Source organism: Hippopotamus amphibius, chromosome 1, assembly GCF_030028045.1.
Source record: "Hippopotamus amphibius kiboko isolate mHipAmp2 chromosome 1, mHipAmp2.hap2, whole genome shotgun sequence".
Taxonomy (NCBI): domain Eukaryota; kingdom Metazoa; phylum Chordata; class Mammalia; order Artiodactyla; family Hippopotamidae; genus Hippopotamus; species Hippopotamus amphibius.
Genome location: NC_080186.1, coordinates 18,833,670 through 18,850,769, shown reverse-complemented (window position 1 = coordinate 18,850,769; position 17,100 = coordinate 18,833,670). Strand labels below are relative to the sequence as shown.

Below are 17,100 nucleotides of genomic sequence, written 5' to 3'. Positions count from 1 at the left end.
CTATTTGTGACACTGCTGGGGTCCCCAGGGCCCTGTTTATCCCAAAGCAACATAGAAAAGAGGTCACTGCTTCCAGCCAACAGATGCAAATCCCTGCAAACCCCAGAGCATTTGACCTGGAGACAGGAGCCAAGCAGGCGGCTGGAGTCAGAAATAAGTCCTGTAGAGGTCAGAGGGGGCTAGGGAAAGGGGCACAGCAAGCAAGGCCTCATTGGGGTATGTGTGTGTGTGTGTGTGTGTGTGTGTGTGTGTGTGTGTGTGTGTGTGTGTGTGTGTGTGTGTGTGTGTGTGTGTGTGTGTGTGGTGTGAGGCAGAGAAACAGAGAAAGAGAGACTGGGAAGGAGGGCTCAGGCAGGCTCTCACCCACATCGATGACCCGCTGCTTGGCAGTGGGTTGCCGGGAATGCCAGTGCTTCCAGAAGCGTAGCTGCTCTACTGGGCCCTTCTCATTGTCGAAGACCACCATCACCACACTCTGCAAGCACAGCGGTCACTGTGACCCCCCAGCCTCAGAAGAGGCTCAGGCAGCCTCTTCGCTTCCCAGAGCCAGGGTCAAGGGGCCCAGGCTTGTGGCTTAGTTTCCCCCACTCCATAGCAATGGGCAGTCAGCTAACAGCACCCTCTCCCTAGGGTCCCTGGCAGGCAGGGCTGACCCAATCACCCACCCACTTTCCAAGTACCTTGACTTTGTTGGAGGACAAGGCAAGGCCTTTCCCGCCTGCTGGGGTCCGCAGGGTGACAGGGTAGAACTGGCCCTTGTTGAGGTAGGCCATGGGCGACTCACCCGATTTGATATGGATGGCTTTAGGGGAGCCCAGGGTGTACTCAAAGTCACTGCAGGGAGGAGGGTGAGGAGAGTGAGGCTGGGCTCCCAGGCAGGAGTATCCCAAAGGGCAGTGGGGCAGGAAGCCCAAGGCTCTGCTATGGCCTTACTATGTGAACTCAGTAAATCACTCTGCTTCCTGGGGCCTCGGTTTCACTTTTTCAAGGTTTCTATTTAATGGCTTTGTTGAGCCACAATCCTCCTGAATAATGAATAATGGAAAGACCTCTGAGGAGTGACAAAATTATAGGGAAGACTAGGACAATAGAACCTTGGTTTTCTAACAGGGTGCTGAGCTCTGAGCTGTTTATCACAGCCCAGGAAAGGGATGTAGAAATGACTCTCTTCTTTTATGTGCCTTCACTCCCCTCTTTTCATTCACTGATAATGCCTTTTCTGGGGCTCTGTGTGAGGCTCTGTCTGCAGCCCCCTGCCCACTGTCCCGGTGGCCAAGGGTCCAGGGAGGCTGACCTACCTCTTGGGACTGGGATAGTCCTCTGGACATGGGGTTTCCGGGGATGTTTTCAGGATATCTGGGAAGAGCAGCGACTGCAGAGAAACACAATCCAGAGAAAATAAATGGCCACACTCAGTTCTGCTGCGGCCTCAGCCCAGGGCCAGTGCATACAATTGTGAAGGTTGTACAGTGCACAACCTGGAAAACAGTTCATGGCAGCCCTGCCTCAGCTCAAGCACTCTCTCTTCCATGGATTCCAAAGCCCTGACCGCCTCACTGTCTTCTCTCCTTCTGTACACATATGCATACACTCAGGGATGCTGTGAGGGATAAAGGGGTGGGCCCTTACCTCCTGTGGGTCATCTTTAAAGGTGCTGTCAGGCTGCCAGCGCTGTGTGGGAGGCACCCCATGAATGCTCTCAAACAAGGAGTTGAAGGAGCCATTATCATACACATCACTGGTGGGCAGCAGGTAGCTGTCCACAGAGCCAGCTTCCAGCTTGCTGGGGCCTGGGGGGAGGAGAGCTGCCTTGCTCGGCGTGGGCGCAGCCCCCTCCAAGCTCATTAAGTTATTCTTCTTGAGCACATCTGGGTACTCTGGGGTTCCAGACACATTCTCTGTCAGGAATTTCATGAGGTGTGTGGGACTTTCAAGGGGGGTGAGGTCCATCTCATATTCCATGCCATGATGGTACCTGAGGAGAGAGAGGAAGAATAAGTGGGTGCACCTCTGCTCTCGAGGGGCGGAGTTTCCTTGGCTGGATTGGAGGGTGACCATCACACTGACATACTAACCTCCTTTAATCCAATGTAATGTTAGGTCTTCCCAACATGTGTGAAACAAGACACTGCAGCAAGCCAGTGTGTCACAGGGCTGAGCAGGGAGGAGGATATCAATAATGGAACCAAGTACAGGCTCAGAGTCTAGAGGCAAATGTCTGCTTTATCTGTTACAGTACTTGGTAATTTAAAAAAACTGAAAGTTTTATTATTTAATTTCTTATCCAGAGTCAAACGTCCCCACATTACAAAAACCACAGTGAGTCATCCTTGGTGTGGGCAAGAGTGAGTATTTGTGAGTACGGGTAATATATGTTGAGAAAAAGGTCTGGAAGGATATATCCCAAACTATTAAAGAGGGCAGGGAAGTAGGATTACAAGAAACTTTTACCTTTTTTTTTTTTTTTTAGCAAAAATAACGATGTCTTTAATGCATTTAATTTTACAGAATCCAAAGAATTTTTGCATATGGTCCTCAGTTGGTTGTCAAAAGAGCCAGATAAACTATTTTCACACATGAGACCCAGAGATTCACAGAATCAGAGACCTTGAGTAAACACACAGACCTTATTATAAGAGATTCTATTATCAGTGGGTGCTCTCCTTTAATTCCCACCACCATACTTCTGTTTCTCAATGCCCAGCCTCAGTATGGATATTTATTTTGTTACTACATCAAATTTATTTATTTATTTTTTTATCTTATTTGTTCTTGTGTTTTTTTTATTTTTTTGGGGGTACACCAGGTTCAATCATCTGTTTTTATACACATATCCCCATATTCCCTCCCTCCCTTGACTCCCCCCCCTCAGGTCCCCCCCACCCTCCCTGCCCCAGTCCTCTAAGGCATCTTCCATCCTTGAGTTGGACTCCCTTTGTTATACAACAACCTCCCACTGACTATTTTACAGTTGGTAGTATATATATGTCTGTGTCAAATTTATTTTTGAAAAGTAAACTAAATTAAAAAATAGTTACAACAGATAATTTAATGATTATAATTATACAAATATTGTTTGCTGGCTGGCCAAATATTTCACTATGATAACTTTTCTCAGAACAACTTTTGTAGTTATTAGAGTTACGATATTAACTGAATATTTTCATTTTATAATTTTCTACTTATCTATTTATAATTTCCCTAAAATGAACAAATATATTATGTAATCCACCAATTCATTCCTCCCTCCTCCCCTTCCTTCCTTTTTTACTTTATATATTTCTATAGAGTTTGAATATTTTATAACAAGTAGGTATTATTTTATAATCAGAAAAGCTAACATTTTGTTTTTATATTTCAACTATTTAATATTTAATTATGTTAAATATAATGATGAAACTGTTTACATATTTAAACCATTTACACTAAAATGCTAACAACACTTTAAAAAATTAGTTTTGAGAAAAGTCTCATGCACCAAAATCCACTGTTTCTGGCAGTGGAGGGGCCCTGAGACAGCCCTGAGAGCCGCAATGCCTGCCTTAGCAGTTTGGATTTTCTGGAAGGCAGAGAGGAGCCTAGAAGATTTCCCAGCAGAAACCCTGCCCAGTGTGGGGAAAGTAAAAGTGGAGAAAGCGGGGCAGGGTCCTTCCAGTGCCCATCTGGCCCTGAGCATGGCCTGGGCTGCTTTCTACAAGAAAAGGAACATCAGTGCCCCGAGGCGCTAGTGCCAGGCAGAGGCCCAAGAGAGCCAAGGGAAAGAAATACAGGAACATAGGTGTCCCTTCCTCTTGAGGCTGCAGGGAGGGTTTTGGAGCTAGGACAGAAAAGCTTCCATCAGGGCTTTTCCACCACTATGGCTTTGAAGTTTGTTTTTAGTAAACTCTAGCCTACATGCCTGCAGGCACCTAGGGGTGTGTGTGTGCGCGTGTGTGTTCAAGCAGGGTCTCACTGTGACTTTGTGGGCCCTAGTCTCTTTTGCCTTCATGGTCCCCTTCCTCCATAAAAAATATTTTTAAAAACCTTTCACAATTGGATTGGTATAAATACAAATATAATCCAAGTTGGATTATATGAATTGTTTTCTTCTGATTTTAAAATAGATTAAAATACTTTCATGGGCTCCTAAGAGTACTGTGGGCCTTAGGCACTGTGCCTCCTGTGCCCAGTGGATAAGGGGGCTGAGGTGGAGGTGGAGGTGGGGATGGAGAATGGCAAAGGAGCAAAGATGGTGGCGTGGGAGAGCCTCACCTCTTTCCTTGGTCGTTCCGGCCCCCGGTGCTGGAGGACAATAGCCGCTTCTCCTTGGGCCCCTGAGAGGAGAGGAAGGAAGGATTTATGCATGGCTCTTGGGTAAGATCTGGCTTTTAGGAGCCTCAACTCCCTCTGCGGGACTTGGCCAGGCAGAGGAGCTACCTTGGCCACTGGGAGAAAACCCACTAGTCCTTCAAGTTGGCAGGCCATCATTTAGTCTGAGCCCCAAGTTACAGAGTGGGGAGAAGTACCCCAAGATTAGCAGTTAGGAATCATGGAATTTGGAGTCGAGCAGGCCTAGCTTAGTTCTACCTTTCCCACTTAAAAGTGCTGTGTGACTCTGGATGAATGACTGTGCTTTTCTGAGATTCAGTTTCTTCACATGTCAAGCGCGGGATTATAACCCCTACTTCAAGGGGATTGTGAAGATTTATCCATAAAAATAATGCTCGCTGTTTTTTAATGGAGTACTTCCTATGCATTGGACCCTGGGCTATGTGCCTTCTCTGTGTCCTCTAATTTAGTCCCTACAACCACCCTGTGATATCTACTCATGTTATCCCCATGATATGGATGAGCAAAGTGAAGCCCAGAGAGGCTCTGTCATCTTAGTGATTAGGAGCGTGGACTCTGAATCCAGACTTCTTGGGTTCAGGTCCTAGATCTCCCACATAAGGGACCTTGGGCAAGTCCCTTAACCTTTCTGCATCTCATAGTCCTCATCTGTAAAACAGGAATAATAATAGGAATACCAACCCCTGGGATTGTTGTGAGTGCTTAGCCCAGCCCCTGGAGCGGACTATGTAAATGTTACCTTTCATGATTGTGATTATAATACTGTCGTATCTTAGCGCATGCAGGTCATTTCTCCCTAAGGCTAATAAAGCCAGAACAAGGTTTCCGACCCAGCCTAGTGACTCCGAAGCCTGGGTTCTTAATCACACCCCGTGGGAGCGCATGAGGAAAGGCGCCCAGCACAGGGCCCAGCATTCAGTAAGAAACGGTAAGTGGTCACCTTTAGGACTATATTGCCCAAAGCCACATTTTCAGCTTGTGGTAGGAACAGGTCTTGAACTCCCGACTTGGTGCTCTTTCTGCACCATTAGACTGTGTCCTTATTGTACATCGGGCTGCTCTGAATCCAGCGTGCTCTGGGATGGGAAGAGGGGGCAGGTGTATCTCACTGGGACACTATATTGCAATAAACCACTACAAGTGTCACTTTCAGAGTCTGTCCCCACCATTCTAGCCCTGGAAATGGCCTCTTGCCCAGGGGAGATGGTGCTAGATTTTACATTAAGGCCCAATCTCAAGCTATATATCCCCGGCTGGAATTTAAGCTCAGGCCTAGAACTCTGGCTTCTACCATCTCCCCAGGCTAAGGCAGTCAATTCTAATTTCTTTTCCATCAAATGCTATGAGGATGTTACCAGTCTGCTAGGGAGAATGTAAGACAGGGTAACCATGCCACTCCAGGATGAGAACCAAAGCCAGAGAGATAATTTAGGGCTTTCCCGTATCTGAGACCACTTCCCCTGCTGGCCTCTGAATTTACACAGACAGTTTGCCTTCCTTTGTGTAGTAGAATAGATAAACTACTTCTTGGGCTAGTGAATTTGAGGTGGCTTTAAATCTTCAAGTTCAGAATCAGTTATCACAACAATTAGCTATTCATGTCCCCCAGCCTCAGATTTGGGAAAGTATCTTGGAGCAATAACCCAGCTCAGGAATAGCAAGAAAGTTTGCTGTCGTATGACAATTCAGACAGATGGGTAGTGGCTGCCTGGAGTACTAGGTTCAAAAAGATTTGTGGCCTCATACACCCTCAGTGAGAATACAGGTTGTAATCCATTAGCAATGTCTGACACATAACATCATGTGTGTTATGTACTTGTGGTTACTGCGAGTGCACTTATCATATATGAGAGGGCCTAATTCTTCTTCTCAGGAACTGACAGTCTCCCAGAGTCAAGGCCAAGGCCCAGGAAACAATTAGAGAACAATAAAAGATGGTCTGTCAGGAGGTGTTACAATGCATATAATGGCAGCTAGGGTATGAATGACAGTGAGACACTCAGGAGAGGGAAAGGTGATGTGGCAGCATGGCTTCCAAGAGAAGGTGGGCCTTGGGAAGGGTCCTGAAAGAAGGGAATGGATTTAAGAGCAGAAAGCATGTTCTAGGTGGTAGAGTTAGAACAGGCAGGTGGGGACAACAGGGCATTTGGGATGACCCAAGGGACAGGGGCAGAAAGAAGATAGTAAGTTGGGGGTATTGCTGTGGTGTGTATGGCCAAGGCACTGATCCAGTCAATCAATACGTATTGAGCACTGTGTGGCAGGCAGTACGGGGTGCTAGGGGCTCAGTAATGATCACGACATGGTTCCTTCCCTCCAGGAGCTCAGTGCCATGGGGGAGATGGAGGAATAAATGCACAAACAGCAAGTTTCTAAAGATAGCTTCAAGGAAAACGATGGTGGTTGCTGAGGGTGCCCAGAGGAGGTACAGAATGGGAGACCCCAAAAAGCCTTCCCCACCTCCAGTGAATGAATGAGGTGACATTGAAGCTGAGGCCCAAAGCTGAGAGTAGGGTTTAGCTAGGGGAAAGGGGAGGGTACCAGGCAGAGAGCATATGCAAAGGCCCAGAGGTGTGAAAGAACATAATGAGGGATTAGGGGTGGTCATGGTAGGCTTGGTGAGCCATGAGACCTGAAAGGGAAGACAGTCAGTTAGAGGGGAGCGTGCCCAGAGGTGGCGAACATACCATGTAGTAATCGTACAGGAAGCTCAGGGCGGCAACACTGTCATCATCTCCATTGACTCTCATCATGGCTTTCGTGGCTGCCGTCAAGGGATTTTCAAGGTAGGTCTTCCAGGCCTCATCCTCATTAGTGTAGGGGAACTTCTGGAAGTTAACTGGGTCATTCTTTAGCAGCCGTACAGATCTGAAACTGAAAGGCACGTAAGGAAGGTCAAATTTCAGCTGTCCTAGCAGAAGGTCCATGAATGGTCATCCTCAGACCAATGCCCAGGAATTCAGAGAGTGACCAGCCTTGAAAACTTGAAACTGCTTCTTCTGTCATCATTGGGCAGATGGGGCAGTAGAATGTACCCAAACTCTTGAGGCCAGATGCTTTGGGTCACCACTGAATGTTGCCACATAGAAGCTGTAGACCTGGGGCCTCACTTCCCTCATCTACAACATGAAGACTGGGATGCCAACCTCACAAGGCTTCAGAGAAGATTCAATAAAATGCTTCCATGGCAGATACTTACTCACGGGGAATTAGGGTAACAAGGATGGGCAACAACAATGACAAGCTGCAAAGAATAACATTTCCAGATAACTCAGCACGAGTTCTTCTGATGAAATTCAAGACCGTGAAAGACACAGAAGGCTGGAGATCATTTCAACTTAGAGAGTGTGGCGAGCGACAGAGAGAACCAGGGTAAGGAAGCCCATAGGCAGAACCTGGTCTTGGGAAATGGCATTTCAGACCAACATTTACTGTAGAGGACCCCAGCAGCTGCTCAGATGCCAGGAACTGGAGTGGAATGCTGCAGGGCACACCTCGGCAGGCAGAACCTGGACACTGTGCTGAGAACTTGAACAAATACAAACCACGTGGGCTCAAAGGCAAGGTCAGGAAAGACTCTTTGGAGGGGGCAGACCTTTTAGTGGTGGACACTCAGCATGGGGGGTTATATCACTCAGATATGTAGGGGGAGGGTCCCAGGAACAAAATACAGATTAATGATGATGATAAAAAAATAACGTCTATGGGGCTTCCTAGGTGGCTCAGTGGTTAAGAATTCGCCTGCCAATGCAGGGGACATGGGCTTGATCCCTGCTCCAGGAAATGCCCACATGCTGCAGAGCAACTAAGCCCGTGCACCACAGCTATTGAGCATGCGCTTTAGAGCCTGTGAGCCACAACTATTGAGCCCACGTGCTGCAACTACTGAAGCCCATGTGCCTAGAGCCTGTGCTCCGCAACAAGAGAAGCCACGGCAATGAGGAGCCCGCGTACTACAACAAAGGGTAGCCCCCACTCACCGCAACTAAAGAAAGCCCGTGCACAGCAAAACACAAAAAAAACAAACAAAAAAAACACGTCTAATCTTTAATGAACATTGGCCACGTTTTAGGCACTGAGTGAAGAACTTTTCATGGGTTATCTCATTTAATTCTCACAGCAACCCTGTGAGGCAGCTACTGTTATTGCTCTTATTTGATGCATGAGGAAACTGAAGCTCAGAGAAGTTAAGGGAGTTGCCCAAGGTCCCAGTGAGTGGGTTAGTGAGTGGCCCAGAGGGGATTCAAGCTCGAGCAGGACAATGCTGTAATACAGAATAGTGTTCTCAAACCTTCGCTGCATCAGGATGACATGGAAGTCTTGTTAAAACACAGATCTCCAGGCCCCACCCCTAAGTTCCCCAGTAATGCTGATGCTGGTAGTCTGGGGACCACACTTTGTGAATCACTGGTGTAGAACATGCTCTTAATCATGAGCAAGGGCATAGAGGTGGGAAAGTTCTGGTTATGCTCATTTTAGAGCAAAGAATGTGTGATAGACAGTGGTAGCTGAGAAGCTGGGGACAGCCAGGCTGGGAAAAGAGAGCCCCTGAGATGAAGTGGGCACCACAGATGATGATGTGGGCATCACAGAAGGTGAGTCTCATAGATTCTCTCATGTTAGAGACATAGGAATAATGCCAGCTGCGATTTACTACACTATATATGAATGCTTTCCACTCATCAGCTCTGCTCTTTACAAGAATGTTAGAGGTAAGGATCATTTGCTTCATTTTACAGATGGAGAAACCGGATACTTGGAGAAGGTAAGACAATGTCCCCAAATCATCCAACTAGTCCATGACACAACCAAGATTTCAGTCCAGGCTTGTCTAGTACCAAAGCCACATACTTTCCACTGAGCCATACTGCTCTACCACAGTGCAAGAGGGCAATCCTTACCACAACAGAAAAAGTGCTCTAGTTCTGGAATTGCAGGCACTGTGGCAGACTGGTAGGTGGGGGAGGACCTTCACAAATCACACCACGGGAAGTGCCCTCCTGCTGCCCGCGGCTCAAGCCTACATTCTCAGACACAGAGTGGGAACAGCAGCCAGGCCACATCCAGACAGGCCGAGGGTGGCAGTCTCCCAGGGGCTTCTTCTAGGGCAGTATCTCCCATCCCACTGAGCCCCAGGGTGTGGGGTATTGGGCTCTGAAAGGCAGGGAGAGGGAGCTGTCACACAGGAAAGAGAAATGACAGAAACCTTCCTGCTCCAGGGGCATGGAGAGGGAGGCACACCCCAAGTTTCTGCTGCTATAAATCAAGGGCCTTATGATGGAGAGGTGAGAAAAGGCCCCTCCCAGCTGCCTCCTGGACCTGGGGTTAGAATAACTTACAAAGCAAGCTCAGGAGGTTGCCCCCAACCCCTCCCAGTTTCAGCCTAAATGGAACTCCTAAACCAAGGGGGCATAGGAGAAACTGGGAAAGGCCTGGTGGACCCCCACTCTTGGGTCAATTGAGAACCCAAGTGCTTAGCACTGTTCCTTGTTTATAAAATGAGTCTAATAAAAGCACCCACCATGCAGGATGATGAGGACTGAGCGCACTGTCGCAGGGAAAATGCTTAAAACTATCTCTGGCATATAACAAGTGCTGAATACAAAAAGAACAATATTGCCATACCACAGAAAGGATATACTTTACAGAAAATTCTTTCCAGAATGTCAAAAATCTTGAGCCTATGGAATCGTATGCGTAGTTTGGTATTCAGGTGTTAAAATAATTTCTCATTTATAATTTCTAATAAAGGAGTAATATGCGGGGGAAAAAAATTGCGCTCTTGGCCCAGCTTAGAGCTAGACATCAAAGGCTTGCAAAGTGGTACAAGACATGGTCACACTGCAAGTCACTGGCAGATCTGGGCCTAGAGCCCCAATTTGCTTACTCTAGTGGGATGACCATTATTGGCTTTGACGAGTTATCAGTTATCTTATCCTATTCAAAAGTTAAATTTTAGAAGACAATGATAAAGTCACATCAGAAACAAAAGGACAATGTTTGCTATTCATTTGGCAGGCTTTTCTGGGCTACGATGATCTCCAGTCCATCCTGTTGGGATCCCAAAGTCTGATTCCTCGAGACACAGCAGCTGCCACACCTCAAGCATTTACCTTAGGCAGACACTGTTCCACCTATTTTTCTGCATCATCTTATCTACTCTGCACAATAGGTTTTGGAGAAGTTGAGGCTCAGATGATATTACCTGCTCAAAGTTACTCAGCTAGTAAGTAGCAGAGGCTCAACTTGAACCTGGACTTGTTGGACTCCAAGATGCAGCTCTTAACCCCATGCTGGTCTCCTTTTAAATGCCTTTCTTATTCTGGTGATTCCTATCCTCTGGAATACACTGAACCAATCCTCCACTGCAAGACAGAAAAGGATTTCCCATCCACATAAGGCAAGGAGGACTAACTGAGGAAATGAGATGACTGGAAGAGTTTCTGGCCGGGTGCTGGGAGTTCTAGAGTCCTGGTTCCCAAGCATGCTACCAATCAATGTCACACTCCAAGACTAAGCATTTGGCTTTTAGAAAGTCTTGGCTAATGATAAGATTAGTTAGCACTGATTCAGTGCCAAATACTGAAATCCAAAAACTTTTAGCTCCCTGTTCTCTTAAAGATTAGAATTGAGGGTTGAGGGCCCAGCGGGTGAGGGATGAAAAGGGGTCCAGGAAGGAGTGAGCCCTACTAATGGGAGACAGAACTAGAACAAAGAGGAGAGACCAGCTGAACCTATGCAGTCACCTTCTCCAAGAGCCTCCACAAACTCTCTGTTGGTGCCCCTGTCCAAGGGAGAACTCCTCAGCCATCAGAAGGTAAAAGGGGAATGGGGGAGGAGGGTATAGGGAGAGGACGTGGCTCTGGGCAGCCTTCTTGCCATCAGACCTCCACCAGGGCACAGCACAGAAGAATCTGTAGCACCATGGAAGGAAGTAGCATCAGAGTCATAGCCTGACAGACCCAATTAACTGTGTGTCATTGGGTAAGGCATTTAGCCCCTCTGAACCTATTTCCTTATCTGTTAAATGGGTCTACTGAGCGTCTTCTGTGTGCCAGTCAGGGACTCTTCCAGGCACTGGGGAACCATCCAAGGACAAGAGAGATAAGGCTCTTCTCCCATGGAACCTGCAGTCTAATTGGGGAAGACACTCCATAAACAAGTAGGTAAATGAGTTAATTTTAGTTCGTGATAAGTGCTGTGAAGAAAATTGGAACACAGTCATGTGATGGCGTCACCAGGCTGGCTACTTTCGAGTGGGGATAATCTCATGGGTTGTTAGGCGAATTAAGTGCATTAACATAAGAACTGTGCTAGCCTAGAGCCTGCCAGAGAATAATCGCTTAGTAAGCAATAGCCATCATCACCATCACCATCATCATGACCATCATCTTCTTAGAACCCCCAAATGAGAGTAAAGTGGAGACTCTGCCTGAGGTTGTTAAAGTAACATCCTCTCCAAGCCTCCTGTCTATGAACCAGGTTCCATGTCAAAAACGAAAGAGAGAGTGTAATAACCCCTTGCCTTGACTTTCACATCCACTATCTCATGGAGCCTCCCAACATACATGATGTGTCATTATCTCTACTTTACAAACCAGGAAATAGACAACAGAGATGTTAGGTAACCTGTTCCAGTGGAATGGCCTAGTGGAGTTACAAAGCCAGGCTTCTGGAATCTAATTCCGTGACTAGTCACTTTTCCACCAACCACTAGTAGTTTCCAAGAAGGGATGTAGAAGAGAGGGAAAACAACAACAATAAATCTGGGTGGCATCCATCCACCTAACCATCCATGCTTCATTTCGATAAGCATTTATCAGTATTTGTTACACTATGTGCCAGACTTTGTCCTGGGCGGGCAAGACAACAAGTTGCATTTCAGAGGCAGGGAAGACAGACATGACCACAAAAACAAACAAACAAACAGCTACTGTCAGGTGAAGAAAGCTAGGAAGGAAAAGAAGCAGGAGGATTTCTGACTTGCCTCAACTTTGGGGAGTGACTAGACGTTGGTTGAGAAGAGGGGTGGAGGGGAAGAAAGGCGTGGAGATGGGTGGGGAGGATCTTGGACTTTCCAGATGAAAGGCAAGATCAAAGGCATATGCCTGGGACAGCTCCCAGAGCTTGTCTGCCTACTGTGTGCCAGGTATGAGCCAGGTTTTTTGCATATGTTGCCTTGTTTCAAGGAAGGCCAGCCCATGGAGGAGGAAACTCGAGTCTGAGATTTCATAATCCCTCACATTTGCATAGCGTGCTATATTTTTCAACATGCTCTCATACATTTGTCATCACCTCTGATCCTGCAACGCCCCTATAAGGTAGGGAGAAAAGGTATGACTATCCGCATTTGACAGCAGGACAAAATGAGCCACGGAGAAGACCACTGGCTTGCCTAAGGCCACCCAGCTTGTGTTTCATGGCACCAGGTCTAGAACAGAGGTCTCTGTCCTCCAGCATCAAAAACTTCACAAGGCTGCATCCTCAGAAGCCTAGAGTGGTGAAGTGCCTAGAGTGGTGAAGTAGCATTTCATCCCAAGTCCTTTCAGATTCTAAATGCTCACTGCTTTCTGGCTGAGCCACTTAAAACTCCCAATGAGACTAAGTAAATGTGTCTCAGCCATTAGTTGAGGTATTTTGGGTTCCAGTTAGAGGGCAAAGAGACTTTAGAAATCTAGTCTCTCTTTTTTTTTTTTAGTTCTGTTTGTTTTGGCTACACCACACAGCTTGTGGGATCTTAGTTCCCCGACCAGGGATCAAACCCAGACCCTCAGCAGTGGAAGAGCAGAGTCCTAACCACTGCCCCACCAGGGAACTTCCTAGAAATCTAGCCTCTGGGAGCAGGTGTGACTTGCCTAAGGACACACAGCATGGAGCAGGATTGGGACTCAAGTCTCCTAGCTTCATGCCCAGTACTCAGCTCAATCACTACCTTATCTCAAAGGCATTTCAATAATTTAGAGATGGAAAAGTAAGGCCTCAATTTTACAGAAAGGGAAAGAAATCTCACCACCAAGTGGGCAGCTTCAAGCCCCACCAAAAGAGGTGTCTGACACAGGACAGATCCAGTGATCTGGGCCCCACTTCCTGCCAGCCTGAGGAGGAAGAGTTCCAGGGGCTGCCAGAGCTGGGTGTTGACACCCAGATACACCCAATGACTTGTCAAACCCTGTTGTGAGCCACCCAGCCTCATGAGCCGTGATCAATCACACTCACTAATTACCCACAGGGAGGCCCTGCCACAGCTACTCACAGAGGACTCATTTCTCATTCACCCCCACGGAAGGTGTTCCCTGGGCATGACAGGAGCACTCAGGGGTGGTTGTGTTTGCGAGAGGCCCATCTGGTTTCTGGATGCACAGGTTGTGGAATGTGCCTTGTCACATGCTGGGGGGCTCACTTGGGGACCTCAATGGGGAAATGGTAGCACCTAGGTCATGGCTCTATAATGACTCCAGTTTGAATGAGGCAGTATGAACTAATAGTTACAGGGTTGGCCCCAGAACTATGCAGACCTGGGTTCCAGTTTCAGCTCTGCTGTTACTAGCTGTGTGACTTTAGGCAACCTGACCTCTCTGTGCCTCAATTTCTTTACCTTAAAAAATGGTGCATGATAAGAGCACTAACCTCACAGAGTTATTATGATAGCTACTGTTCATCGAGGGTTTACCAAGTGCCAGGTGCTGGCCCAACAATTTCTAGTCATTGCCTTGTTTAATCTTTAGAACTTTTTGAGGTATCGCGCAATGGGATAACAGAGGCAGTGATCACCACAGTGCCAGCACATGTAACATGAACTATTACTACTAATAATCCCTTTGTGGGGTAGCCCCCAGAAAATTGCATGACACCTCACAGCTGCACTTTCTCCTTCTACTAGTGGCAGAAGGAGACCTGATGCTTGGAGATTCCCAGATAAAGACAGGTAAGCATTGCCAGCTTCTTCACCTGCATCCAGGTGGGCAAGTTAACTGAGAGCTGTCAGACTCCAGCCAATGCTTCTAGTTGCATGTAAATTAATTGCATGCCATTTTCTAATTATACCAGAAACTCACTTTCTCCCCTTTGAAAATTATTCCCTCAATGGGAATTTTTCTTTCATGCTATATTCTACTCTTGGTTTCCTATCCAGTTTTCCTGTTTTTCCCCTCTATTGTTCAATCGAGATGTGAAAGTGGTTGCAATCCACCTCTACACCCAGGCTATCACATGCTTTCATTCATTCATTCATTCATTCACTCTGCTGAACAGGCTCTGTGCTAGGTACTGGGACACAAAGGTAAATACCATGCTGTCCCCACCCTCCAAAGTTCCCAATTCTTGCTGACCTCCTAGGAAGGCCCAGTGAAATAACACCAAATATTGGTGAGAGAACTTCCCTTCAAGACTTTCACTAGATCAGTTGCTCTGACCTTTGCAAGGAGGCAAAAGGAATAGAAGGAGGGAAGCAGACAGCCAGGATTATTTGCTCCATTTTACAATGGAAAAGCTGAGTTCCAGAAAGAGGGAAGTCAAGGGAAGGAAAGGAACGAAGTTATTTTATCTGTCAGGCCTTGTGTCTTTTCATTGTCATACATGCCCTGTGAGGTTGGTGTTACCACCATTTTACATGTGCAGAAACTGACACTTACAGAGGTTAAGGAGCTCATCCAAAAGTCACCCAGTCCATATGTGGCAGAGCTAGGCTCAAACACAGGTGTGACCCCATAGCAAAGCTCTCAGTCTGCTGACTCAGCGACTACACTGCAGGTCAGCAGTGGATCTGGGAACCTACTGCCTTCCAATCCTCTGCCAGGTCTTCTAGGCTAATGGTTCTTAAATTTGAACACGCATCAGAATCACCTGGAGGGCCTGTTAAAACACATATTGCTGAACCCCACCCCCACAGTCTCTGATTCAGTAGGTCTAGGGTGGGGCTGAAAACCTGCATTTCTAAGGAGTTCCCAGGTGACGATGCTGATGATGCTGGCCCAAGGACCACCCTTTGAGAACGCCATTTTCATTTTTTTGTTTTTTTTAGGTGAACCAATAATTCTCTTTTAAAAATAATGACTCTTTCCTTCCTTTCCTCATTTTAAAAGTGACACAGGTTTGTAAAACACAATATATAAAATATGGAACATAGAAAAATTAGAAGCAGAGACTAGAATTCACCTGCATTCCTCTGCTCAGAGATAAGCACTGTTAGCAATGTGGCATATTTCCTCGTCTTTTTTCAATATCTGTGCTGGTGGCAAGCAGGGCGGCACGTTGGTGTGGGGATCCTTTTGGCCCCTCGTGAGATCCCAGCTCTTATGCGAGATCTTGGGAAGCCTGGGGCAAGCTGAAATCCCCTCATCTGCAAAATTATAGTTATATTCCCATCCTTCATTGAATTGCTGGGAGGGTTACAGGAGATGATGTATTTATCAAGCACAGGACGCTGTCCGCTGTGGAGTCAGCGCTCAAATAAAGGTTTGGCTGTTATTTTTGTTTGAACCGAAGAGCGCTGCGGGTATGCTATTCAGTGTTTTCAGCACTGCGGCCCCCCATCCCGCCATGTGGACCCCTGAAGACCCTCTTGGCTCCGCGCACCGACCGGGCGTCCTGGGCGAGGGCAGCCGGCCCAGTGGCAGGGACCACCGCCGTTAGGGTCGTCGAGGGGCCTCTCGGATGGGGCCCGGCCCACCCGTTTTACAGCGCGGCCTTAACGAGGATTTTTAACTTTTCATTCACCAGCAGCGTAGCTCCGGCTTTTAATAACACACCTCGTGCACGACAAAAATTTGCTCCTGGCAATCACGGTTTCGACCACAAAACCACAGCGGAGGCGTTCCTGGTTAACTCTTTCAGCGCTGCAGGCAGTCTGGAGCCCAGCGCTCCCGAGCCTGGGTGGAGCGGCGGCTCCCCCTCCCACCCTACGCTGCGGCTAAGACTTGGGGAGGAAGATGATTCCAGACGACGGGTGGGGACCCAGACTGCGGCCAGAGCGAGGCTGCAGAGGGGAATCTTGGCGCGCCTCGCTCACTTCCCTCTCTCTCCTCCATTCGATAGGCCTACTACGTCTCAACACTTAATCTCTATCCCCTCATATCCTCGACGGGCTGGACGGGACAGCGCAGGCCGGCCAGGGACCCAGTAGGCCCTCGCGCACTCTAAAAAATTGGACTCGAAACATGGCGGCCTGCCTGTGGCCCGTCGCCCCCTCGGGGAGCTGTTTTCCCGCGAGAAGAGGGCGTCTGGCAGCGACTTCCGGTGCCCCCGCCGCCCCAAGATCCCTTGCGACCGGCTCTAGGCCCCGAGGCGCCAAGGACAGCGGACTGAAGGCACCAGCGGTTTGCGGAGGCCTGGAGGCTGGCAGATGCTCCCGGCGCGACCACATGAAAGTCCCGTGCGCTCCACCCGCCAGCTGCCTCCAGCTGGCTTTTAACTCCACTGCCTTGGCCTCCATGCTCCTTAAGAGCCGGCCTTCGCAGTGGCCTAGTAATCGGGCTCGCGTTTATGGAGCTACTCCTGCGGGCCGGGTGGCCCGCATGTTGGAGCTCACTGTCTCCCCGACCAAGTAGGTGTTCATAGTCTTTATTGGACAGAGGAAGAAACCGAGGGTCAGGGAGGAGAAGCAAATTCACCAGGATCCTGAAGTTGCCAAGTGGCAGAATTGAGAGTCATGTGCAAGTCCAGCTTTTCCAGCTGCACCAAGGCCTAGCAAGAGGTGATCATTCTGTTGAGATCAAGATGGATGCTAGGACCAGTTCTCTTAACTCTACACTTTTGGTGGGAATGCAGCAGCAG

General features: G+C 47.9%; 1 protein-coding gene across 2 annotated transcripts in view; it reads right to left on the bottom strand.

Annotated features, from left to right (window-relative positions):
- GRHL3 (grainyhead like transcription factor 3) overlaps window positions 1–17,100 on the bottom strand; it is a 35,941-nt gene that overhangs the window by 16,695 nt on the left and 2,146 nt on the right. For both annotated transcript variants that reach the window (XR_009048117.1, XM_057700181.1), the window contains exons 2-7: window positions 7,017–7,203; window positions 4,252–4,313; window positions 1,630–1,975; window positions 1,299–1,372; window positions 681–834; window positions 364–475 (exon numbers count right to left, since the gene is read on the bottom strand). Coding sequence is in view for 1 of the 2 variants with exons in the window: in XM_057700181.1 (XP_057556164.1) it covers window positions 364–475; window positions 681–834; window positions 1,299–1,372; window positions 1,630–1,975; window positions 4,252–4,313; window positions 7,017–7,203 (935 nt within the window). In the remaining variant the exon portion in view is untranslated. The remainder of the gene's footprint in view (window positions 1–363; window positions 476–680; window positions 835–1,298; window positions 1,373–1,629; window positions 1,976–4,251; window positions 4,314–7,016; window positions 7,204–17,100) is intronic.